Source organism: Poecilia reticulata, chromosome 7 (assembly GCF_904066995.2).
Source record: "Poecilia reticulata chromosome 7, P_reticulata-male-v2, whole genome shotgun sequence".
NCBI lineage: Eukaryota > Metazoa > Chordata > Actinopteri > Cyprinodontiformes > Poeciliidae > Poecilia > Poecilia reticulata.
In genome coordinates this window covers 16749587-16775679 of record NC_088836.1, presented here as the reverse complement: position 1 = coordinate 16775679, position 26093 = coordinate 16749587, and the positions used below count along the sequence as shown (strand labels likewise).

General features: G+C 46.1%; 1 protein-coding gene across 6 annotated transcripts in view; it reads left to right on the top strand.

The window, feature by feature from the left end:
* kmt2d (lysine (K)-specific methyltransferase 2D) overlaps positions 1 to 25408 on the top strand; it is a 35971-nt gene extending 10563 nt beyond the window's left edge. For 3 of the 6 annotated variants that reach the window (XM_017305777.2, XM_008413668.3, XM_008413669.3), the window contains exons 19-55: positions 108 to 149; positions 964 to 1152; positions 1241 to 1414; positions 1673 to 1795; positions 2227 to 2348; positions 2453 to 2588; positions 2691 to 2771; positions 2865 to 2939; positions 3269 to 3427; positions 3697 to 3766; positions 3938 to 4173; positions 4299 to 4372; positions 5013 to 5063; positions 5142 to 6752; positions 6838 to 7014; positions 7361 to 7500; positions 8628 to 10384; positions 10461 to 10593; positions 11214 to 11295; positions 11379 to 11445; positions 11547 to 11779; positions 12197 to 15001; positions 15415 to 15564; positions 15644 to 15808; positions 15887 to 16034; positions 16109 to 16190; positions 16283 to 16455; positions 16564 to 16688; positions 16784 to 16919; positions 17632 to 17753; positions 17840 to 19217; positions 20203 to 20339; positions 20504 to 20634; positions 20835 to 21120; positions 21946 to 22019; positions 22106 to 22214; positions 22305 to 25408. In XM_017305777.2, coding sequence (XP_017161266.2) covers positions 108 to 149; positions 964 to 1152; positions 1241 to 1414; positions 1673 to 1795; positions 2227 to 2348; positions 2453 to 2588; positions 2691 to 2771; positions 2865 to 2939; positions 3269 to 3427; positions 3697 to 3766; positions 3938 to 4173; positions 4299 to 4372; positions 5013 to 5063; positions 5142 to 6752; positions 6838 to 7014; positions 7361 to 7500; positions 8628 to 10384; positions 10461 to 10593; positions 11214 to 11295; positions 11379 to 11445; positions 11547 to 11779; positions 12197 to 15001; positions 15415 to 15564; positions 15644 to 15808; positions 15887 to 16034; positions 16109 to 16190; positions 16283 to 16455; positions 16564 to 16688; positions 16784 to 16919; positions 17632 to 17753; positions 17840 to 19217; positions 20203 to 20339; positions 20504 to 20634; positions 20835 to 21120; positions 21946 to 22019; positions 22106 to 22214; positions 22305 to 22397 — 11846 coding nt within the window. In that variant the 3' untranslated portion in view covers positions 22398 to 25408. The remainder of the gene's footprint in view (positions 1 to 107; positions 150 to 963; positions 1153 to 1240; positions 1415 to 1672; positions 1796 to 2226; positions 2349 to 2452; positions 2589 to 2690; positions 2772 to 2864; positions 2940 to 3268; positions 3428 to 3696; positions 3767 to 3937; positions 4174 to 4298; positions 4373 to 5012; positions 5064 to 5141; positions 6753 to 6837; positions 7015 to 7360; positions 7501 to 8627; positions 10385 to 10460; positions 10594 to 11213; positions 11296 to 11378; positions 11446 to 11546; positions 11780 to 12196; positions 15002 to 15414; positions 15565 to 15643; positions 15809 to 15886; positions 16035 to 16108; positions 16191 to 16282; positions 16456 to 16563; positions 16689 to 16783; positions 16920 to 17631; positions 17754 to 17839; positions 19218 to 20202; positions 20340 to 20503; positions 20635 to 20834; positions 21121 to 21945; positions 22020 to 22105; positions 22215 to 22304) is intronic. The other 3 variants (XM_081609003.1, XM_008413670.3, XM_081609004.1) reach the window with 3 other exon arrangements.
* Positions 25409 to 26093: the final 685 nt, after the last annotated feature.

The window sequence follows — 26093 nt, the reverse complement described above, 5'->3', positions numbered from 1 at the left end:
AGCCGACGGAACCGAAAGCGAATGTCACGGTGTCAAGATTTTCTTCAGTGCACTGATGTCATGATTTACTTTTGCTTTCTAATTCTCCTTCCTGTTGTTCTCTGCAGTAGAGTCGGCTATTATGGCTTCAATAAAGATCAAAGAGCCAGGTCAGTGGGTTTTATTGAATTATCTACAAGTGCACCTCGGTTGATTAGAATATTGAGAAGTTAATTTAATTTTGTAATTTAGTTAAAACGTGTAAGTTGTATATAGTTGAAATTTATCACAAACGGAGTAAAATATTTAAAAAAATAAATAAGATTTCTGGTCATTTTAAGGTGATGAAACAAGAGCAATAATAGTTTACTTTTTTTATTGGGAAATGTAGTGTCACAGCCTTAAACAATCATTGGCTGTGTCCGAAAATATTAACGGGAAGTTGAGTGGAGGGAAAACATGTGGTAGAAAAAAGATACACAACAAGAATAACTGCAGCCTGATGGTTTGTAAATTAATGCTCTTTCAAGAGTTGCAAACGTGAGCTGCTGCTGAGTCAGCGCCTTGTTACTGTAGAGCTTCTGATTTCCTTTTCCAGTAGAACTTGGCATCTTATCACAGTGCAAAAAAAATTACTAATATTTGCTTGACTAATCAGAAGACAGGCTTATTACCTCCATGCCATGCTGCATTGGTGCAGTAATTCATGCAAAAGCAGCCCTAACCAAATGTTGACGACATGTAATGTGCAATACATTTACGTACTTTTCAGAAAGGATGGTATTTCTCTATTAAAAATCTCTTGTGTTTGCTTTTATTTAATACACAAACTTTCTGGGAAACGTTATTTTAGGTTTTCATTACTTGCAAACAATATTTCTAAAAACAATTGAAATGCACCTGCAATGGCACGTCATAGTTTCCTGTCTTATTTTTATTTTTTTTGTCCTGAGTCGCTTAGATTTGAACATTTTTTTTCCACAGAACCCCAGTTCTACCGTCTGGAGGGCGTGTGGCTGACCGAGTCGGGCATGTCCCTGCTGCGCAGCATCTCCATGTCTCCCCTGCATAAGAGACGGCAGCGTCGCTCTCGTCTCGGCACTCTGTGCTGCGACGGCGGCCCCGATGGAATGGATATGAGGGAGGTCGAAGGAGACGGCGACGACGGGAAAGGTCGGCCCGGTTTCACCGCGTCTGACGGCCGATAAAACATTTGTTCGTGTTGCGTTCGTTCATTAAGCGCTAACTTTTGAATTATTAGGTTGTGGTGAGCCAATGGATTGTGAATCCAAGATGGAGGCGCCAGGGAGTCCTGACAGAGAAGGTGGCGAGAGGGACGCTGGCGCGGAAGGCATGGGGGACTGTGACGGCCTCAAAGGCGGAGCCGACGAGACGGAGGACAGTAAGAAGAGGAAACGAAAGCCCTACAGGCCAGGTAAGCCTTCTTGGATGTTATACAGTTTAACTCCTACATCATTTTTTTTTCTCAGCAGTTACAAGATCTGGAGTAAGTGTAAACACACTTGTAACTTTTTCACATTTTGTTATTGTTGTTCTACTGCAGCCCTGGTGGAGGGTTTAGTGTGTGGTTCTGCTCCACTCCAGTCTTGCACTTGATTGAAAGGGAATAAATTCTTATGGATGACAGTTTTTTTTCTCAAGATAAATTTAATTTCTTATTTGTGTGTTTTAGGGATTGGGGGCTTCATGGTGCGACAAAGGAAGTGTCACACACGCTTAAAGAAGGAGTTCTTTGCCCAGCTGGCTGGAGAGACCACGTTAGACGGACAGCCAATTGAGCGAACCATTGAAGAAGGTTGGAGTCAACAGATTGCCTGATTTTATTGTTTAGTAGATTTATTGTCAAGTACATCTTAATGCTGTGTGCTGTTGACAGTCAAAAATGTTTGCATAATGTCTGCATAAAATACTTTATTACCATATATCTGCTTTAATATTGGTATCTGCTGATGTTAGCAATTTTCTTAAAGTATTGTAGTATTATGGAGAGTTGAACTGAGGTCAGTTTTCTTTCTCCCAAGTTATCAAAATTCTTGCAAAATACATGTAATGTTGGTAACTATAGGTTATCAGGAATAATAGCATATTGAATATTGATATTGGCACAAATTTCCATATTGGTGCATCCCAAGTTAAATCCCATCATCCTTTGTTGTGAACTGACTCTTAGCCTTTTATATGCATATTGTTGAAGTGAATGCTATGTGTGTGTGTGTGTGTGTGTAGGTCCTCACCCAGACACAGACAACATAATGGATCCCAAACCAGCAGAAGGTGAAGAACAGGCCAAGAAGCGCCGGGGCAGAAAAAAGAGCAAACTGGAGGACATGTTTCCAGCTTATCTCCAGGTTTGTACTCTCTGTCTCTCCTGTGCTTAAAAAGGTTCTGTCATCTAAATTATTCAATGATTTTTTTTAACATTCACATGCAAAATCTGCTACTGCGTTTTCAGGAGGCCTTCTTTGGTAAGACATTAATAGACTTGAGTAAGAAAGCTGTGATGGTAGCTCCAGGCCAGAGGTCGGGTGCATGCCTTGTGCAGCCCGTGTTACTGAAGCCAGCAGGAGTCCAACCTGCTGCCCCAGAAGGTAGGAACGCCTAAATGAAGCAGCGACACGGTCCTGAATGTTACACACCGAGCTTGGCAAATGTTCATAGACTCATCATTGTGCTTCTCTCTCATGCTGAAGCCAAGGATCGGGCGGCGGACGGGAGTTTTCCTGTCAAACGAGAGGGGGGTGAAGTACCCCAGCCTCAGGGAGACGGCACAGGTAAGACTTTCTGGGAATGTCGAGGCCAACATATTCATTACAATTATACTAAAGCTGTTTCAAGATTGGCTCAAAAATCTTTCGTGATTTTAGGAATTCCCATTCCTTCCTCGGCAGTGAAGGAGCAGTCAGCTCATCTCCAAGACTCTGAGCCAGAAAAAAGTGAAGGTGATTACCGGATTCTAATTAATTAACATTTTCTGAAACTTTTATTTACTGTGCCTGTTTTTTTTGGGGGGGGGAAATTTCCATCTAGTGGAAACTCCTAACGCCGCATTGCCCAGGTTTCACTCAGCGGCCCACAGTGAAAGAGGGAGTATATCCCCTGCTGCGATTCTCAGCTGTTATGAATGATTCGGTCAAAGTGACTTCACTTAATAACTTGTATAGCGTTATTAGAAACCCTGTGGAAAGGTGTAATTTATATAAAAAACGAAGGGTCTAGTTCTGGAAACTTTCCAAATACTCAGTTTTTCATTCCTTTTTGCTTGTGACAGGTCTTCCACAGGGAGTGGAGAGTCAGGACTCTGAGCAGTTCTTCAGGAAGGTTCTGGGTGTGTCAGACGGTTCTTCTTTAGGGGGGATGAAGCCCATCTTGGAGGGCACTAAGGGAGAGTTAAATCGCAGTGCTGCACCACAAAGAGCCCTCCCCTCAGGTGTGCAAAATAGACCCCTGGATGTTATTACAGAAACTGTCCAGCGTTCCTACACAGGATTTAAAAGTCTGTTGCGCTGGCGTCATTTGCAAACTAACATCACTAAATACTTCACTTCATTTCTCTTTTTAAACGGATAGCCGAGTTATCAACAAAGATTTTAATATTTTGGGTTTTATCAACATTAAAGCAGTTTCTGTCACATGTCTTATAATAACTGAAGTAAAGATGAGTCATGTGTGTATATTTATTCTTGGTTTCCCTTGCAGGGCCGCTGCCCTCTGCTGGAATGATGGATGCTTTTCCTGGCCTCTCGCAGTCTCCCTTCTTTGAAATGCGGTAGGACCAAAACTGAACTGCTTAGTGCTTATTAGTTTACTGAAATGCTTCTCGTAAATAAACAGCTGTTAAAAATTACAGATTTATAGTTTCCAGTTATCAGGTATTCCTGCTATTTATACTCAGTTTAGCTCTTAGTTACAAAAGTCAATGTTGTTTTGTGACTCGCAGAGAGAGAGGACTGTTCAGTCCTGATGGGGGTGAGGAGAGCCCCTGGGCAACTCCCTCCACCCCGGTGACGCCCTCCTCTCCGCCCACTCCCACGGAGGCAGAAGGTGATGGTCTGTCCTATAACCAGCGAAGCCTCCAGCGCTGGGAAAAAGACGAGGAACTCGGAGAGCTCTCCACCATTTCTCCGGTTCTTTATGCCAATACCAATTTCCCTACGCTGAAACAGGACTACCCAGGTTTGTGAGCTGGGAAATACCTCACAGCCTAGTTTGAGATCACTATGTCAAAATTCGACTTTCTGTAGTTTTATGGAGCAACTGCTGAAATGTTTCCTTTTTTTTATTTTTTATTTTTTCCCCAGACTGGGCAAGTCGCTGTAAGCAGATTATGAAGATCTGGAGGAAGGTGTCTGCTGCTGACAAGGTTCCATACTTGGTAGGTTTATTCTTGGGTAGAAATGTCACAGGTAGCATTTAAATGGGCTTCAATAGAAATCTGAAAATGGGGCTTGGGGGAGGAGTTTATTGAAATTCTTTAGATTAAAAAAAAAAAAAACTGAATGTAGGCAATGCTCATCCAACACTAAATTGACATAATCACTTACAGCTCTTGTTTGTGTGAAATGGTTTATATCCCATTTACGTAGATTGGAAATGTTAAAAGTTTAGAAAAACATGTTATAATGGCAGTTTTTGGTACGTTTTCAATGACTATATCTGTTGAGATTTATGTTTATTTCCTGCTTTCTTCTCCATCTCATTTGTGCTTCCATCACTGTGTGGCCTTTAGCATTACGGGCCACTTTATGCATGATCTCTGTGAGCATCTGCTGCCCCGAGACGCTGTCCACCCGGCTAAATATTACATTAGCGTGTAAAATGCAACTTCATGACACTTTATTTTATTCTGTATTCAGTCACTTGATGCTTGTGAACTCTTATTTTGAAAAGGGAAACCACATATTGACTTAAATAACCTCATTCAGAAATTGCAAATATTTTAATCTCTTGACAATCTTGTTCAGTTTTGCAAAGTAAATATAAAAAAAAAATAACCGGAATATTTTTCATTGTAGCAAAAGGCCAAAGACAACCGAGCAGCACAGAGGATTAACAAGGCACAAAAGGCAAGTTACATTTTCATCATTTACCTGTGTCATGCTTAAATCCCTGCTTTCTTTAACTTCATGTTGTTGAAATTACAGCAGGCAGAGAGTCAGGTGTGCCGCCCTATCAAGACTGAGGCGGTGCGTCCTAAAGGCGAGCGGCCGACTCTACACCTCCAGATCCCACCCCCCTCAGGCTCTGCTTCCATCTCTTCCCACCCGAGCTCTGCAGACAGCCCCTATTCCTTTCCTCCTGATTCGGGGTCATCTTCTGTATTTTTCTCAGACGGAGCTCTTAAGACCCCGTTGTCAGCTGAAAGCCGGACTGACCCCCTGGCTAAGCTTCCTCCCCAGTCGCCCCTCTCTCACTCGCATCCCAGCACACCCTTCTCACATACCGGGGCCAGCCCTCTGCAGGCCTCTTCCTCAGGTTACCCCGCTTCCAGCCCACAGGGTCCTCCTCAGGGACGGCCAGACAGCCTCGGCCTTTTTGACATGCAACCAGGAACTCCTGGAACCCCAAGACGGGCCCAGCACGTTGATCCATACTTCAAATCGCAGCTGCAGCAACAGCAGCAACAACAAGGTCTCCTCCTGCATTCGCAGCAGGGCTCACAGGAGGCCTTAGGTCCTTCTGGAAGTCCCCATTCACGAGGCCCCAGCATTGGGGAGTCACCGGTCTTCTCACCACTCCACAACACTCAGCATGTAGACCCTTTCAGAGGCCAGCCAGGGATGGGACGGTCGGACTTTGGTTCATCTTCATCCCCCTCCGCCGTGGCTTCCTCGCCTGTCGGTGCAGGACAGCACAGAGCTGAGTTTAGTGCACCTTCTCCTCGATCTTCTGTTGCAGGAAGACTGGAGCTTTCCACTGGGTCTCCATCTGGGATGCTGGAGGCTGGGGACGGTCTATTCAAGGCCCCCATGACACCTCGAATGCACCAGGGAGACGGTGGACCGCCTCATCCAGGAGCTTCCCCAAACCATCCTTCAGAGGGCTACCGCCAGTCTCCCTCCCATAGTTTCTCTGACCCTCACTCTCACCCGCAGGTTACCCCCAGACCACAGTCGGGTGACAACTGTGGTCTGGGAGCCCAGAGACACCCAGCTACCCAGCAGGATCAGGGCCATAGAGTCCCCTCCAGTCCACAGTCCCAGGGTAGTGTCCCGTCTCCCCACACTCCTGGTGGCATGTCCTCCGACCCGTATGCTGTCCAATCTCCAGCTACTCCTCGTTTCCAGTCCCCAGACCCTTGTTCCAGGCCACCTTCTAGACCACAGTCCAGAGACCCCTTCGCTGCTCTTCACAAACCTCCTCGCACTCCCTCTCATTCCTCCGAGGGAACTGGAAACTACAAAACATCGCCTCACCCCAACCAGCCCCCTCCCGGCCATCCCAACAGTAGTTCCACGGTGGACCCACTCTCTGGAAAACCCGCCTTTAATCGCAGCCCCAGCACGGGGTCTTACCTAAGCACCCAGCAGCAGAGCCCGGTGGTCCCAGGTCAGCCTCAGCTGACCCAAGGAGCAGACGCCCTCGGTTCCAGGGCACCGCCTGCTTCTGAATCCCAGGAACTAACTGCTGTTCACCCTCCAGAGCTGCCTCATCAGCCGGCTGCGCAAGGCGCACAAGAAATGCCGGACATCTCAACTGTGCAGGAACCTTCCTTAGTTGGACTAAGCCCATCTGAACTGGAGAAGTACAAGCAGGTACCAGAACTCTCAGAATTGTTTAAAAGTCAGTCGGTGCACGTCTTCTCTCTTGTAAACCACTGCTTGCGTTTTGTTTCAACAGCGGCAAAAGCTGAGGGACTTTATAATCAGGCAGCAAAGACAGAAGATTACAATCAAACAGGAGAAAGAGGCTGCAGCTGCTGCAGCTGCTGGAAATGCTTCCCCAGGCTGGTCTGGGGGGGAGATGGGAGCTTTTCAACAAGATAAGACCCTCAGAGCTCCTCCACCTTACCCACAGGTAAACCTTCTGCAGCAATTACACAAGAAAGACACATTGTGATGATATTGTATTATTGCAGGAAGGCTACAATGATGCAGTCACTATGGTGTGAAGAATTGAAAGCATGTAGCACAGAGGACAGCAGGGGCAGATCTGTCAGCTATTGTGTGGATAATATCAGATGGTTATCTTGTTAACTGTTGAGAGAGAAATGGGAACTGATTGTTTTTTCTTTTTTACTTTGACATGTGGCAAAAATTGTTATAACCTAATGAAGTTAACCTAACCATTCACAGAAATATTTGATAGTATAAACAAACAAGAATAAATAGAGTGTACATTTAACTAGCTTTGCTTTGTTTAGGACCGTGTTGCTCCTGTTCCCTCTGAGGCTCAAGTTTCTGTTCCTGGGAAGATGCCTGTGGTCGGAGGAGGCATGGATGATAAGCTCATTCGCCCACCGCCTACAGGAACAGCTGCCATTATGGATACGAGTGGACTCAGGCAAGCTCTGTTATAAAGTAGAATCTTCAGTACTGTTGCTATTATGTAATAACATTAATGACAAATTGAAAGCTTTGATTCTCAACCTCAGAAGTGGGCTAAAGAGAGCTACGGTGGGCTTGAGTTTTGAATACTAAAATAAAACTTGATTAGATCAAACATTAGTTAGAATAAACATTCATTTTATACAGAGAGCTTCATGTCAGATTTATATTGTAAGAAATACTACTTTTAAATTGATTTTTGATGTCAAAAAGAAAAAAGTGACAGAAATCTGTAGCTGATCTGTTTCCTTTGGTAGGGCCATAAACAATAACGATATCTATTACAATCAGTATCAATAGAAAATACGTTCCATAAAATTTTGGGACGGCGCAGCATTCTGGGGGATGTAGGCGCACTCGATGCTTTTATCTGTTGTACACCTCTGCAGTATGGTAAATTTGTACGACTGTGGATTCATACCCAGTGATACATTGAATTGTGCAGAAAACTGCTTTGTAGGAAACGGCATCCACATAGGTCTGTTTTGAACGCGACACCAGGCTGATGATATTGAGTTGGCTAGACACCCAACTAGCTCATCAAACTTGCCTGTAGCATTCAGATTGTGTGAAATGTAGGAATTTATCATGAGAAATGTAGCCAATCTGTCCACTTGATTATGAAATCTCAACCATACTTGCTTTACAATAGAAACAAAACTGCAATCAGTTGCTATAAAGATCCTGTAATGAAAGGTCTGAAAAATAAACTGCAACTACAAGGTTTCCCTCACTCATTATAAGCCTGGCGGGCCACCAGGCTTTACTTGTGCCCCCATCAGGCTTAGCAATGTGAATTTCAAATTTTTTGTTTTGTTTTTTAAAGACTTTATAGTTGGTCTTTAGGTATAATTCTTCAAGTCTTCTAAAAATGCATAACTATCAAATGATATTCCCAAATTTTCTGTCAACTTTAAACATTTTTTAACTCAAAATCACGGCGGGCGGCTGGATGGCTGAGCTAGTGCCCTGAGAACCGGGCTTAGCAAGTTTTCTGGGGGAAACGCTGAACTAAAAAGTTAGTTAACTATTGTAGATTTATCTCATGGTTTTCTAACTAAACTATACATTTGTCTCATACAGGCTTCAAGGGTCCATCAGACCTGGTATGTTTAACCGTCCACCATTCCCTCCTCAATGGCAACCCCAGGGTCCAGGTCAAAGAAGATTACCCCAGCCTGGCCTGGAAGCGATGGGCATTAGACAAAATCTAAACCATGGCGTTAACATGCAAGGCATGGAGAACGCACACACCATGATGCCAGGACATGGAGGAGAAAACCTGCAGGCACTGGGTCAAGGCCCACCACCGCAATTCATTGAACTGAGACACAACTCACAAAGGCTCCCCCTACGGCCTCAGTTTATTCCCAGAGCACCTCAGCAAAGACCACGTCTCTTTGTCCAACAACAGGATTTGGCTCCGTCTTATTTCCAGCAGCATCCCATAGCTCAGGCTGGAGGGTTGCAAGCAGATGGAAGTGGCGTCTCGCAGCTGGGAGTACCTCAGGGTGCTATGTCCGTCCCAGGTTTGCTGCCTTCACAGACCACCGGAACAGTATCCCAACAGCCCCACTTGCAGACTCAGGCAGCCGCTTCCAAATCCGGCATGCAAAGTACCGAGCAACAGAGAGTTGGACATCAAGGATTGGTGACAGAGCCTCCGCCCACGAGTGTAGGGCCCTGCGAGGAACTGCCAGAGCCGGACCTTGAGGGTCTAGGTGACGGATCGGGGGATGGCGGCGTGGAGGATGAAAACGATCTGACTCTCGACTTGGATCCTGACAAAGGAGACGATGACTTGGGTAACTTGGATAACTTGGAAACCAACGACCCTCATCTGGACGATTTGTTAAATGGCGACGAGTTCGACATCCTGGCTTACACAGACCCCGAACTGGATCAGGGAGATCCCAAAGATGTGTTTTCAGACCAACTGCGGCTGGTAGAAGCAGAGAGCGAAACACCTTCATCGGTTGCTGGATCTGCTCGCTGTAAGGTTGAAGACAGAGGTAAAGATGAGCCAGGGCAGAAGTGTTTAACGCTTTCCCAGAAGGATTCTACTACCTCAGTCCAACCTGTTGCAGAAAGAGCTGATCCTTCTAAAGTCAAAGTAGAGGACAAATGTCTCATCCCTCAGCTGCAAGCAGGACAATCTGCGGTCAAAAATGAAATGAGAGAGGCTGTGTCGATACTTCTTGGAGGGGCCGCATCAACAGCCAAGACGGAACAAAAGGAAACCCAGCAAGCCTGTCTCAGTTCTGTACGACTTGGTAGACTTCAGTACTCCATGTCCGGACAAGGGGATCCGTTTTCCCCTGGCACCCCACATGGGGACATAGGGGACGATCCGCTGGGGCTGCCGGATGTCGGGGGCCAGCACTCTCCTGCAGTAGACCTGGCAAAAGTTGAGAGCTCTTTAGAGGGTGAATTGCCTCTTCTCATCCAAGACCTCCTGGAGCATGAAAAGAAAGAACAGCAGAAGCAGCAACAGTTGAGTTCCCTTCAACAGGGCAGCATCCCCGCTCATTTTCCTGGCCTCTCAAGTCAACATCCAAACCCGCAGGGAACCGAGCAACTGATTCTACAGCATCAACAGCCTCGTCCGCCAGCGCAGGGAATGATGGAGCAAGCAGGAATGGTGGCGCGTGCTCCTCACATGATACAGCAACAGCAGAGGATGATGGGGCCGGGAGTGGTGCCTCACCCTCACATGGCAATGGCTCACCAGCAAGCCATGATGAGGACGGGGCAGCCGGGAATCCACGCAGGCCTCGGTCATCAGCCTCAACCGGTGGTCAAGCAATCACCGCTGGCCAACAACTTCTTCCCAGATAAAGGTGAGCACGACGACTGGGCACCGGCAGACCGTTATGTAAAGTTTTGTTTTTGTTGATCGTGAAATTTATGACCTAGTTGCAGATTTGGATAAATTTCCCGCGGATGACATCATTGATCCCATTGCCAAAGCAAAGATGGTGGCTCTGAAGGGGATTAAAAGAGTCTTGGCACAGGATCCGACTATGGTTGTTCCTCCTGGGATCAACAGGTATTTTTGACTTTCTTTGTGTTAGGAGCTTTTCACAGTAAGTACCACTTAAGGTAAAGTGAAAAAAACCTGTCCCAATAAAAACGGTATCTTTCAAGTATTAGGGTTAGTGTTCAGTTAAATTCAGTCAGATTAGAAGAGGCAAAACTTTTTTTTTCTTTTCTTTTTGCCTCTGATTCTCTGGACTTTGACTAGGCCATTCTAACTCATGAATATACTTTATTATAAACTCCTCCATTGTAGCTCCAGCTGGATGTCTGGAGTTGCTGTCATTTTGCAGTCTCAGCTCTTCTTCCAGTATCCACTGTATTTGGCAAAATCTCTCTTCCCATCAGCACCGACCAGCTTCTCTGTCCCTGCTGATGAAAAACATCCCCATAGCATGATTCTGCCACCACCATGTTTCAACATGGGGGTAGTTTTTTTTTCTTCTCTTTTTCTCGTTTGCTGTGTCTCCTTCTTGGCTTTTAGCCAACTACAAGTGGGACTTCTTGTAGCTTTCTTCTAGTCAGGTCAGATTTGGGAAGCTCATGTCTCTGAATACCTGAATTTTCTGGATACAGCTGTGGTCAGAGGTAGCAGCTGGTAACTTGCAATGTTTTCATTTTATGTTTTTTAAGGCAACAAGTTTCTCTGCTTGCCCAGCGGCTGGCCTCTGCACCTGGCGCAGATCCTGCTCAGGCTGCACCCGGACCGCCAAAGGTCTTTACTTTTCTGTAAAGACACATTATTTGGACAATCATTTTTCATCCAAATTATCATTAACAATCTCTTTCCTTGTTCAGGAGGGAGAAACAAGTGATCCCATCCAGACGAGACCCAATCCTCCTCAGTTTGTGCAAGGAATCATCAGTATGTTTTACATGCAGTCTTTCTCGTTAGAAATGTGCTTTTATTGAGTTTGAGACGCAAAAGTTATCTTGCGTGAGCTACAGTTTCCTCTTCTGTTGCAGACGACGCAGAGCAGCACCAGTACGAAGAGTGGCTCCTCCACACCCAACAGCTTCTCCAGATGCAGCTGAAAATTTTGGAAGAGCAAATCGGAGTTCACCGAAAGTCGCGCAAAGCACTTTGTGCCAAGCAGCGCACGGCAAAGAAAGCAGGCAGGGAGTTCGCAGAGGCCGATGCTGAGAAACTCAAGTTGGTCACCGAAGAGCAAAGCAAAATTCAGAAACAGCTCGACCAGGTTTGTCCTGACCAGGATTTCACATCGGACAGCAAAACTGTTGTAATACATGTGAATTAATTATTGAAATAATTGTCAACTAATCTAGTAATCGATTAATTATCAACTGGAGTAGTCAAAAAGACTATTTGATGAAAAATAAAACGTATTCAGTGCAGTAATTAAACCAAAATTGTACAAAATATATTTACATTTTGCGTTTAAGATAAAAATATATTTTTCTGTAAACAGATTTTAGCCAAAGCTGCACAGGCAGCAGTTTTGGCTTCACCCAGTTCTAATTTACAAAAGGAATTATATGATGCTGCATTTTAGGCAATAAAATGTTTGTTTTCTCATATAAAGAATAATCATTACTAAAATAATCTTCAGTTTCAGCCCTGATATATAATAATGTTTATAAATATTATGTTGTAGGTCCGCAAGCAGCAGAAGGAGCACACCAACCTTATTGCAGAGTACAGAAGCAAACAGCAGCAGCACCAGCAGAGCTCTGGTCTGCTGAACCCAGCTCATCCTACTCAGGGCGGGCCCTCTCACATGTTTCCTAAGATCCCAGGGCAAATGATGATGGGCCAGCAGGGGGCAGCGGTAATGGGGCAACACCCTGGCATGATGCCTCTGCGGATGCCCCAGGCCCAGCCCTTCATGGGGGGTCCGCAGCAGCAGCTTCCGGCGGCTCTCGGTGCTCCTGGTCCCAGGGTTCCGGGCCCCTCTGGGACTCCGGCTGGGTTTTTCCCCCAGGGCACCCCGGTACAAGGGGCAGACCCCCGGCTTCTTCAAGAAAGGCAGCTTCAGCATAGGATGCAGATGGCAAAGCTCCAGCAGCAGCAGCAACAGCAGCAGCAGGCAATGATGTGTCAACAAGCGATGCCACACCCGAACCAACAACCCGGTCTAATCCCTCAATCGCAGCCGGGCATGATGGGAAGTCAGCTCATGGCGCAGCATCAAGCAGGGACTCAGCAGGGAATAATCGCCACGCAGGCAAACCAGCAGAGCATGGTGCAGGTTCAGCAAGGCATGGTGGGAGGTCAGACCGCTGCGCCACCAGGACAGCCCATCAACCAGCCTGCGGCCATGATGGCAGCTCAGCCGAGGCTGATGGTTAATCAGCAGCCAAGGCCCCAGCTGATGATGGGCCAGCAGGGCGCTGCCGGGCCCCCGGGTCACCCTGGTCTCCGGGGAGCCCCGACTCAGATGACTCAACAACATCAGAACATCCTCGCTCAGCGAATGCTTGCGTCTCAGCAGCAAATGGCCCAGCAGAGACAAGTGGCGCCAATGGTTAGCCAGCCCGGCCAGGACCAGGGTGGGCACTCGCAGCCCTCCACCCCGCAGATGGGCTCCTCTCCTTCAGCAGGGAGTAACACGCCGCAGACGCAGGGATCTGCCGACGGCCAGAACTCGGCAGCCAAAGACGGAAGGATGTTGAGCCCTGATTCAAGAACCCCGCCACAACAGAGCGGACCTTCTACTCCCAGTCAGAGCTCACAGCAAGGCTCAGTGAATAACCCGCTGGACCAGGGCCACCAGCAACAGAGTCAGATGTATTTAACTCAGCATCACCATTCAAATTCTCAATCTGTCCACGAACAACAAGCTGGTGGGACGGTGAACCAGCAAACCGGAGTCGTTCAACAACAACAACAACAGCAGCATCATCAACTTCCTGTTGGTGTCCAGAGGCAAGGCTCCGTCGGCTCTGACAAACCCAGCTTGATGAGTGTAAAAGAGGAGGGCAAACCTGTCGATTTCCTCACCCAACAACAACAAAATGCTACGCAGAAACCACAGGAAGCGGGCATGCAACAGCAGATGATGGCTCCGAATAATCCCGGCCAGGCTCCGCCCACTGCGATGGCTCTGAACCCGCAGCAACAAGCCCTGATGGCGCAGCAGCAGAAGCAGCAAGCCATGATGGGCATGCTGAGAGCTCAGCAGCAAGGGATGATGCCACAGAGACCCGGGGTCCCAACAGCACAGATCCGCACCACCATCAGCATCCCAGCCATCATCGCCCAGAATCCTCAGCTGCGCAATCTTCCCCCGACTCAGCAGATCCAACACATCCAGGCTCTGATCGCGCAGAGGCAACTCCATCAGGGTCAGATGCTGCGGATGCCCGTCGGTCAACTGAGAGCCCAGGCGCCGCCGGGCGGGCAGCAAATGATGGGGATGGAAGCCAATCAGATGCCTTATGGAGGCAAACCCGGAGCTCTGGCCGGTCAGCAGCAGCCGGGCATGTTTGGCCAGCAGCCTGCGGTCACTTCTCAGGTGCAGCAAGGGATGATGGTCACAGCCCAGCAGCCGCAAGCAGGGGAGATGATGCAGCAGCAGCACATCATGAGAGGTCATCTACCGATGCCACATTCCCCGATGGAGCAGAACCGCATGCTGAGGCCAAATTCACCACGGCAGCCCCATGTCAACTCCCCCGGAGATCCGCAGCGTCACGTGTTCAACCAGCCCCTGCGGCCCCCCACTCCCACCCAAACGCAGCAGCAAGCGTTAATGGCCGCCGCAGCTGGACGCGTCCCGGGCTCCCCGTCGCACGCTTATTCTCCCAGAGGTCCGTTTGGGATGAGCCCCGCCCACCCAGCCTCGCCCTACTCGTCTCACGCCTCCTCGCCTTCGGTCGCCGACAACAGAGCGGGGAGAGGCAGTCCATTCAGCCAGGTCAAGGCCTCTCCACTCAGGTCGCCTGGAGCCAGGAGTCCACTTGACTGCCCAGGAATGAAAGTAGAGAGTCAGACTTCGAGTGGCGAGCCGCCTCAGATGGCCCCAGGCATGCCCAACGGGCCACAGAGAGGCATGAGCATCCAGCAAGAGTTGAAGCAAGTCACAGAAAGCTACACTCAGCAAGGGGAGCAATGTAGGATCCCGATACAAAACATAAAGCAGGAGCCGAGGGAGGTTCAGTGTGACGGCTCCTCGGAGGCGCATCCAGGGGCGATAAAGAGAGAAACCTTGGGCGAAACCGTTTCCGCTGGGAACAACACGAGGTTTATTAACACCGGAAACGTGCCCAGAGACCAGGAGACCCAAGGTCCCAGATCCGAGACGGGACAGCAGCTGCTGCAGAAGCTGCTGAAAACCAAGAACCTCCAGCTGAATGCGCAGAGGCCCTCCGAAGGCATCCACAGTGAGATCAATGGCCACATCAACAGCAAACTGGCCATGCTGGAGCAGAAGCTTCAAGGGACCCCACGTAATATGGAGGTAATATTTTTGTGAAATATTTGTACAGTGAGCATTCAGATCCCCACTAACAAAAGTCTAGAGCAAATTAAAAATAATGGCAAATTAAAAAAGTAAAACCCAATGTCAAATGAATACATTTGGTACCAAGTTCAGGTAGATGTTCCATTATTTTTTTGGGGGGGGGTTTCTTATATTTACCAGCAGCAAGTTTTAATGAAAAATATCAGTCTCCATTGCATGCATTTCCTTGCATGTACAGAGATAATGGTGCATCCACAAGTAGCCAGTTATAGCTTTCTTCGCCCCTACTGATTTCCTCAGTCCGCATAAATAGACCAAGGTGAAATTGCAGATGCGCATTTTGACGAATAAACCGTTTCTACGTCCTCGTTCGGAGCGAAATAAATCTCTTGTCTTTTCAAACTTCCCAGGATCTGCAGTCTCTAACTAAAAGGGCTCCAGTACAGAAGCCAAAGCGCATCAACAAGCCGCCTGGAGGCGGAGGGCCAAACTCACGGAAGAAGAACAAAAAGGAGGATGTTGGGAAAAGCGCTGAAAACCTAATAAAACAACTCAAACAGGTGAACCTGGCTTGAAAACTACGCCTCCTGAATGACGGACTCCTAACACCTGGAATCCTAACGAACGTTTTCCCACCAGGGTCTGTCTCTGCTGCCGTTGATGGAGCCCTCGATCAGCGCCAGCTTGGATCTCTTTGCTCCTTTCGGAAGTAGTCCAGTCGGCGGAAAGGACCAGCTGAAGGGATCGTTTGGAAACGCAGTTCTGGACAACATCCCAGACTACTACTCCCAGTTACTCACCAAGGTATTTACAAGGCCGCACTAAACTCGCGCTTTGTGACGTCTAGAAGAAAACCCTAAAGGTAATTGTTTGTACCTGCAGAGTAACCTGAGCAACCCTCCAACACCGCCCTCCTCCCTGCCGCCGACTCCACCTCCGTCGGTGCAGCACAAGCTGCTGAACGGGGTGACTGCTGGCGAGGAGCTCCCTGAGAACCAGAAGGACGCAGACGCAGCAGAAGAGCCGATGGGTAATTACCGTTCACGTTTTAGGAGGTTCGTGCTGGATTCCACACGCGCTTCATTTCTGTACCGTCGTCTTCAGATTCTGCTTCAGAGGAGGTGAAAAGCGTAGACATCCTGGCGGCCCTCCCCACGCCGCCGCACAACCAGAACGAGGACATCAGGTACAGCCGTTCATTTTGCTCCTAGTTCTCCATCAGGTGAAGTGGTGTTGTTTTGGAAAGAGCTGACGAAGTGGAGTGTGTCGTCCCGGTAGGATGGAAAGCGATGATGAGGACACTCCGGAAACCATCATTCCCGCCTCGTCGCCAGAGAGCAACTTGGGAGACGTAAATCCACGTTTTCCTCACCTGCTGGAGCCTAAAGAGGAGGAGACGGAGAGAGCAATATCTCCCATCATACCCCTGATACCTCGCACCGCCATTCCAGGTATCTAGCGGCGTCTTCATTGTGACGTCACCCGTGAAGATAACCAAAACAAAATTGTTTAGAGGCTTCGTAGGACTGCAGTACGGAAACTTTTCACTTATCTTGCAGCATTCCCAGAAAACAAACCATTTGAAGCACCTGACGGCAAGACCGTTTCCATGGCCAACCACTGGGACAAGACCAAAAGCAATGAGGTGTCTGTTACCTTGACGATGTCATCCGCTGCAGCCAAGGTAATAGTTCACAACTACATTTTTTTCCCCCTAGATTTTTTTTAAATCAAGTTCAAATTTAGCTAAAACTTAACACTGACACTTTCTGCCTTCAGAAACTTAATCATGTAATGATGGCGATGGCTCAGCTGCTCAGCATTAAAATGCCAGGTGCTTATGAAGTCACGTACCCTCCGCAAATCCCTGAGCTGCCTGGAGTGGAAGGGACCGAGAAAGGACCTGGTCACTCAGGTGAGCATTTTGTGTCTTTTGGAAGAAAATATCATTTATTTTTTCTCATTTCCATCATCATATTCCTGGATGAGTTGCTTTCAGATTAAATTCTAGATTTAAACAGAGCTGCACAATACTCAATAATTGGTGACTGTTACATTCCCTGCGCCACACATTCAAACTGTCCTTGCCAGTAATTTATCGGGCCAGATGGATAATCTTTCATTGTCTATTATTCCAGCATCTGAAATGGCTCTTGGTGTCTTGGAGAGAATAAAAGAGAAAGATGCTGCAATGCAGCCGCAGATTTAAGCACACTTTTCTCTTGTGTTGAAACGATAAACACTAATCGCAAATCAGCCTCGTTTTGAAATCGGTTTGGTAGATTTTCTTTCTTTGTTTTTGATGTGGAAACAAAGAGATCCAGCTCATATTTTAACTAAATCACTTCTATCGCAGAGAGAGTCATATTAACTGATGGTACCATTGTGTTTGTTTGGCACACCTGAACGATGAATCCATAGGTTCACACATTTTTTTTGATTAAACATATATTCCTTTGACCCATTTTAATGTTGAGCGAACCTCTTGACCAAGCAGATTTATGATTTAGATTTTGATAGAATGTTTTGTTAATAGAACGGTGCAACAACTGTGAGATTGTTTTCAGGCATTCGGCCAATCAGCTGATAATTAGCACTGCTAATGTCAACATTGTTTTGTTTTCTAGGAGCATTGTGTACAAAGGATAGCACTTCCCTCAGTCAGGATGAGTGGCTGAGGCAGTTTGATGTTTCTCTCCCAGGCTGCACGCTGAAGAAACAAGTGGACATTTTGGCGCTTATTAAGCAGGTTTGGCATCGTCGTTCTCCTTCAACCTTTTCGTAGGACATTGTTCCAGAAAAGCTGCATATTTCACTTGTGCATCCTTCTTGCAGGAGTTCCAGGAGACGGACGACAAACCGGCACAACACTGTTACACGACCAACGTCAGTGATCTGGACGTCCGCCATCTTCCCGTTATACCGCTGGAGGAATCTCCACCTCCTTCACCTTCTCCTCCTCAGCCTCCTCCAGCTCTACCAGTCGCTGGCGAAGAGGCCGAATCGCCCAAAAAGTCTGCGTCTCCGACTCCTCCGTCCTCCAGCCCAGTCTGTGTCCAAACCAAGACCGAGTCTGAACAGGACGCAGGTTCTACCGTCGGCGCTCCTCCTCAGCCAGCGGATGTGTCAGAGTCTGAAGTTCCTGCTCCGGTGTTGAACACTGAACCGTCTTCGGAACAGTCTGATCCCACCGCGCCGCATGAGGGTGGTAGAAGTCCCGTTGTGAAGGAGGAAGAGGAGGAGGACTGTGTTACTAAGCCCGCCCACTCTCCTAAAGACTCTCCCATCGCCATGGACTCATCTCCTAAAACCGTAAAGCAGCGCAGGCCCCTGTCGCCCGACGAGGAAGTGACGCACCCCAAAGTGAAAAAATGGAGGGGCGTTCGCTGGAAACGCCTTCAAATCGTCATCACCATACGCAAGGGCGGCTCCAAGAAGGAGACCAGCCGGGAAGTGTCGGAGCTGATGGACCGCCTGCGCATCACTCTCCGACCCGAAAAGCTGCCCCGGGACAAACGCAAATGCTGCTTCTGCCACGAGGAAGGGGACGGCGCCACGGACGGTCCGGCGCGGCTGCTCAACATCGACGTGGACCTGTGGGTGCACCTCAACTGCGCACTGTGGTCCACGGAGGTGTACGAGACGCAGGGCGGCGCTCTGATCAACGTGGAGGTCGCCCTGCGCCGAGGGCTACGGACGCTCTGCGCCTACTGCCAGAAGACAGGTGCCACCAACAGCTGCAACAGGCTGCGCTGCCCGAACGTCTACCACTTCGCCTGCGCCATCCGGGCACGCTGCATGTTCTTCAAGGACAAGACCATGTTGTGCACCCAGCACAAGCTGAAGGGCCCCAGCGACGACGAGCTCAGCACCTTTGCCGTCCTGCGGCGCGTCTACATCGAGCGGGATGAGGTGAAACAGATTGCCAGCATCCTGCAGCGCAGCGACCGCATCCACCTGTTTCGCGTCGGCGGGCTCATCTTTCACGCGATCGGCCAGCTGCTGCCCTCCCAAATGGCCAACTTCCACTCGCCCACCGCCATCTTCCCCGTCGGCTACGAGGCCACGCGCATCTACTGGAGCACTCGCGTGCCCAACAAGCGCTGCCGCTACCGTTGTCGCATCGGCGAGGACGACAGCCGCCCGCTGTTTGAGGTGCGCGTCCTGGAGCACGGCATGGAGGACCTGCACTACCGCGACACTACTGCTGAGGGTAACGACCACAGCCTCATTCAGAGCGCTGCTAAAGTATTCACACCACTCACATTTTTACATTTTTTGTCATGTAACAAGAAAGGAGAATGTTTCTTTTTTTTTTTTTTCTTTTTTTTTGGGGGGGGGGATTTTAACAAGACAAAGTAGTGCATAAGGTAAAAGATAATGAAAATGATTTATTAATTAAGTCTGAAAAGTGTGGTGGGCATTTGTATTTTAGCCACCCAAGTCAATATGTTGCCAAACCACCTTTTTATACCATTAAGCACTACAAGTCATTTAGTCACATTTAGGCTTTATTCTTGTGATGGATTTCCAATAAGATGATCTGGACTTGGAAGCTAATAGTCATCCTAATCTCCGCTCTTTGGGGGAAACAGCCAATCAGTGCCAAGGGCAATCAATGTCACTCCTGGATTGGTTGCTTTGCAAATGCCAACCAATAGCACATAAATTGGTGTCATGTCCGGGTGTTTCAGCTTCCCAAGCTGCGTTTTCTCTTGAATATTTTAAATATTCTTTATGAAACAATTCACAGACGGGCAGAAATTCAGTTTTTATTTTATTTAAACAGAACACCTTCTTGACTGGTTTGCTGTGGTTTAACGTCGCTCTGCTTTAAGCCTTATTACAACCTGTGAGGCCTTCGTAGGACAACTGTTTTCATGCTGAGACAAAACCAACAGGTTAACTCTTTACCAAGATCCCTGTAAAACGAATCAGTTATTGCAGATTTTTTATTTATTTTTTGGCTACATGTCCTCCACATTTCTCTCGGTTTTATGTGCGGTAAAACTTAAGAAAAAAACATGAATCACTCTCCTACTTTATAATGATGACGGTTTCCGTCGTGGCAAAATATGAAGAAGTGAATTCTTCTGCAAGGCTCTGGAAATGCAATTTACTGACGTTAAGCTTGAGATACTTTGCTGTCATGTAAGTAAAATCGTCCCCTGTCCTCCTCCCCTCCCCTCGTTCTGCAGGAATCTGGGAGCGCGTCGTTCAGCAGGTGGCTAAACTACGAGATGATTCATCCATGTTGAAGCTGTTCACTGAACATGTGAAGGGAGAGGAGATGTACGGACTCACCGTCCATGCTGTCATGCGAATCACCGAGTCGGTAAGAATCTGCCCCCCCCCCTCGTTTTGATCCGACGGTGACTCATTGTTGATCTGAGGGCGACAGACAGCGCCAGACTAAATCCCAACACCATAGCCGCCACGTTTCAGAGAACTGTTTTGTCAGATCCAACGTGACTGAAAGCTGCTTTCTTAACGCTTCAGCTGCCCGGAGTTGAGAGCTGCCAGAACTACCAGTTCCGATACGGCCGACACCCTCTGATGGAGCTCCCACTCATGATAAACCCCACAGGCAGCGCTCGCTCCGAGCCAAAGGTCGCCACGCAGTGCAAAAGGTACAAAAAAAATAATAATAAAGCCTCATGAGCTGCTCTAAAATCATAACAGAGGAAGATGCGAGTTCATTTTTCCCATCGTCGTTAGTTTTCTTTCAGTCATGTTAAAGTCAGTCCTAAAATACCTCTTCTGTGTGAATCCGCGATCGCACACGACTTAAATCACAAGTCGCTCATCGTTCTATCTCTCCGTCCGCCAGGCCTCATACTCTAAACAGCACCAGCGTCTCCAAGGCATACCAGAGCACCTTCACCGGGGAGCTCAACACTCCGTACAGCAAGCAGTTCGTCCACTCCAAGTCCTCCCAGTATCGGCGTCTGAAGACGGAGTGGAAGAACAACGTCTACCTGGCGCGTTCTCGCATTCAGGGCCTGGGGCTGTACGCTGCCAAGGACCTGGAGAAGCACACCATGGTCATCGAGTACATCGGCACGGTCATACGCAACGAGGTGGCCAACCGCCGCGAGAAGATCTACGAGTCACAGGTAGCCCAAGGCTTCATGGGATTGAAGGTCATGGAACGGCCTTTTGTTTAAAAGACGTACCAAGCAAATATCAATTGTTTCCAGTTTCTTAAAACAATTTTTTTCTGACTGTAAGCAGTGTGAGCAGTGTAAGCTCATATTTAAGGGTTTATGGGCAAGAGGTGACGTCACACAGTGTGTGTGTGTGTGAGAAAATGTATTGTAAAATAGTGTTTCATCATTCTGAATGACTTTGAGCTGACATTTTAAACCGTCCTTTGCACGTTTTATAAAGGGATTAGTGAAGATAGCATTAATAAAATAAAAAAATTAAAAAAAAAGAATATCCTTACCTAGCTTAGGTCTGAATTACGCAAAAGACTTTCAACATGTTCCATCAGAGACAGAGTATACAATGAAACTCTGCAGCTTTTCTGTTCTCTGCTGGTGTTTTCTCCAATTTGTCCCCAGGTTTTATTGAGAGTGGGACCAGACAGTAGCAGTCCTTAGTCTGCTAAGGACTAAGTTTTTAGCAGAGGACTCCTAAAAACTTATTAGCAGTCCTCTGCTAATAGGTTTTTAGGGTTTCCCCCAAAAAACTTGCGAAGCCCGGTGGTCGGGGCACCGAGGCGGTATGCTGCGTTCACTGGTCGGGAACAGACAGGATTTTTAGGTTTTCAATCAATCTCTCGTTTTTCAAGGCCAAGAAAGAAGTTAATAACTGAGTTATTGGTGCATATAGAATGTATTCATGTCGCTCCTTTTTGCTGTTAATTATATTATTTTACTGTGCAGTGTAGTAGATTATTGTCCTGCTGGATCGCTAAAGCTTCGTTTTCTTCATAGAACCGAGGGATCTACATGTTCCGCATCAACAACGAGCAGGTGATCGATGCCACCCTAACTGGCGGTCCGGCGCGGTGAGTATCGATCGAGTAAAAATAATTTAAAAACAGAAAAACTTCAAAATTTTTACCACCAACTTCTTTTTTTTCCGAACCCCTAGCTACGTGAACCATTCCTGCGCCCCCAACTGTGTTGCTGAGGTCGTGACCTTCGACAAAGAAGACAAGATCATCATCATTTCCAGCCGCAGGATCCCCAAAGGAGAAGAGGTGACCTGAGACGTTCCCGTTCCCGTTGTTTGTTGTGTGAGAAACGGCAGCATTTTTCACTTTCTCGTTCTCGTTTCCCCTCACTTTCAGCTGACGTACGACTACCAGTTCGACTTCGAAGACGATCAGCACAAGATCCCCTGCCACTGCGGGGCCTGGAATTGCCGAAAGTGGATGAACTAGCCAGGAGGAAGCGAAATCGGGAGAGTGGCCCTCTGCTGCTACCACAACACTCCTGCGCCAAAGCCTTTGAATCCTACATCGCCAGTGCATAAGCTGTTCTGAAAAGACACGGAGGAAGGCAGTCCTCTGCTAATAAAAGACTAAAGTGTTGACATCTTGTAGCCAAAGGTCTGAAGAGCATTAATCGTAAAAGAAAAAAAAAAAAATACAGAAAAAAAAAACAACCAATCACTTTACAGAAAACAGTTTGATGAGGGAAGGGGTGAGGGGGTCTAACTATGATGCTTGGATAGTGACCCCACTCCTCCACCCTCCACCTCCACCCTAATCTACTGTCTACCTTCTATAAGCTCGCAGTGGCTGGAAAACAATCCTCAACCCCACCAAATGATTCTGACCGGAGCTCGTCGGAGCTTTTGACAAGAAGCCATGTTCAGATACCGAGAGTTGAACTTGAGGAAAGCATTTTTTTTCACGTTTGTAGTCGGACCTATCTTCTGTCCTCCTCCCTCCCCCCCCTCTCGACCTCCCAGGAAACGGCACTTTCCCCTTAAAGAAGTCCTCGTCGACAACACGGACATCGGCTCGCTAGACAATCCTTGACGTTAGAACTGTACACGGATCGACGGAATGAAAATTCAGATGCTGTTCGTCTGCGGCTCCAAGCGGCCCAAGGTCGGGGTTGGTTTGACACAGTCTACCTCACTGATTTAGCGGGAAATGACTGCTTTGTAAAAAAAAAAAAAAAAAAGAAAAAAAAAATACTGTTAACTGCTACTGTGGATTTACTGTGGGGGCGGCGGAGGGGTGTGTTTTTAACGGGCGTAGCCCTTCTCGGACAAGCAGGGAATCTAAAAAGCAGCAGATTTTGCTCTGTCTACTCTATGCTGATGTTGATTTACAATAATAAGGAGCCAACGTTGTTATTATTAAACAAGGATTATTTATACAGAGGAATATATCAGTTTTGATAAGATATTTCGTTAGAAAAATCAAAATTGGAAGCGTAAAAGGGCGTCATTAATGCCACCAGCCCATATGGGGGGATATTAACTTCCCCTTTTTTTTTTTGTTTTTTTTTTTTTTTATTTTGTAAATGCATCCCAAAAGTCATATTAGCTTTGTGAAAGCACAATAAATCCACCTCTTCACTCGCTAAAATGGTGTAAATGAACTTTGCGTAGTGGATCCATATTAACCAAGTAAACCCCTCCACCTTCCAGTCGCAGCCAGTGGATGCATGACTACTGTCCCCTTCAGTGCTTCTTTTTTGTTTATTCCCTCAAGACGACACAATCGCTTCACACACCTCAACCAACCAACCGACGAATCATGTCTCTTCCTCTCTGTGTTATTTAATGGACTGTTTTTTAAAACCTTTACTGTAAGTAAGTCTTCCTCTGCCTGAGTCCAGCCTGCAGTGTTTCTATGCCTCCTCCCCTCCTTCTCCGCTCTCAATAGTGTGCATACTTTTAACTTCCTCCCAGTGCTGGTGCTGTCTTATTGAGGCTGAACTGGTGGCAGGGAAAGATTTATTGGAATAAAAAAAAGGGCATTTGTTTTCATTTCTGTGTAAAAAAATAAAATTAAAAAAAAAAGTCTTTAAAGGGAGCTTTACTAAAACTCCACCTTCCTATATGACTTTGATCCCTCTTTACTCCCCCAACCTAAGACCTCACATGATTTTAAAAATGCAAAAGTTGTACAAAACTGTATATATCGTATATGCATTAGAGGGGGAGGGAGGAGAGCGGCTCTTTATCCGACCCCTCCCCCCCTTTGTAATCAATAAAGGCGAAAAGTGCTGAAAATAATAAAACGAGAAATAAAGTAAAAAAAATCAACCACTGGATATCATTTTAACGAAGCTGTACATAAATATAAATATATGTAAAATTTGCAAACTTAATATCTTTATGTATATGAACCAGAGTGTTTTTTGTTTTTGTTTTTTTTTGTTTTTTGCATTTACCTGTTTTTCTATTAGTGGTTTTTTTTTTTTTTCGTTGTTTTTGTTTTGCTATGAGCTCCCAGAGGCGAGTTTGTAGAGACGGAGGGAAAACGAAGCCGAGGCGATTACTGAGCTGTGCTAAAGAAAAATCACTTTTTTTTTTCTTTTCTTTTTTTTTTTTTTGCCTAAAGCAGTACAATGGTGCATAGCATTTGTATTTATGTATTGTTTTTTTGGGGGGGGGAGGTTGTCTTTTTTTTTTTTCTTTGGTTTGTGTTTATTTATGCTACTGCTTGTTGACTACCAAAACCTTTCCAGTAAAACAGTCAGAATTGGATCTATATAGTCTTGAATGGAAAAATCTTGAACTCCCTAGAATCTTGTTTGTGGTTTGCTTTTTTGAATATCTTCCCTATAGAAGTGAATGTGTTGGTAAACCTTGTGAAACGGTTCCTTGGCCTCATGTATGTTTATTGTAATACTCAAAAGTTAACCCCATACTTAACCTGGTAATGAATTGCACTCTCATTGTATAACAGAGACCTTCTCTAAAGTGGTAGATATTGATCAAGTATCTCAAACAGTGATACGTATATATATGGATATAAATATATATATATAAATATATTTTTTGGTATGTTTCTATTTCAAGGGAAGACCATGATGAGACGACACGTGCTCACTGGATTTTAGCCGAATTAATTTTTAACTTCTCTGAATTAATTTAAGTTCTCTGCAGATCTTTTAATTTAATAAAGTTTGCTCAAATCGAAGGTTTTTTTTAAACCTCGCCTTTTTAAAAATAAGAGAGAAAAAAAAGATATTGCATCTGTACAGCAGAGATACTTTTAGGGAATACGAATAAATATAATGATCATTTTTATTGTATGTGGCATGTTTTGTATGGATATTCTTTCCAAAATGTACATATTTTTTTCAGGACGCCAGAGGTTGCATCTCTTTATATACTGGTTTCCCCACTTCCCCCTTCTGCCCTTCATCTTCTTTCTTTGTCTGCTTTTGTTTCTTGGAAAGGAAAATAAAATGCATTTTAAATATGTGTCTGTTTCTCTGTTGATTGCAGAACAGACGTTGGAAAATATATTTAGCGTCCTTTATAATTTATGTTATGCAGCAAAACAAAAGGTCTGACAGGAAATAACCAGAAGATATTCTTCACTTTTTCCACATTTTATGTTGCAGCCTTATTCCAAATTACATTCGATTTCCCCAAGATTCTACACTCAAATATGCTTTCATGACAATGTAGAAGTTTTTTTTATAGATTTATTTTTAATAAATTTAAAAATGTATTTGTAAATTTAATATACATTTCTTAAAGATAATTTTTTTAAATGCATTTATTAAAAAATCATATTAATGTATTTAAATTAGTTTAATAAATTAAACACGTATGTTTACGTGAATACATAGGCAAATATTCACAGTTGCAGTCCATCTTAAATTTCAGCTGTTTCCACTTTGGAATTCAGCTGTGATAAATTCAGTTGAAATGGAAATGCAAGAGTTTCTTAAAGAGACAGGCCCAATTTCAAGGAGTTAAATTACTAAGTCATACTTGATATTGACACCATTTTTATCACATCAACTTGATTGTGCTGTAAAAAGGCACCATGTGGCTGGGAAACATAATACCATCCATTTAAAGATTCAGAAATAAGGTACAAGAAAATATTAAATCTCCAAAGCTCACTGGTGAAGAAGCTAATAGCATGTTGCTGTAG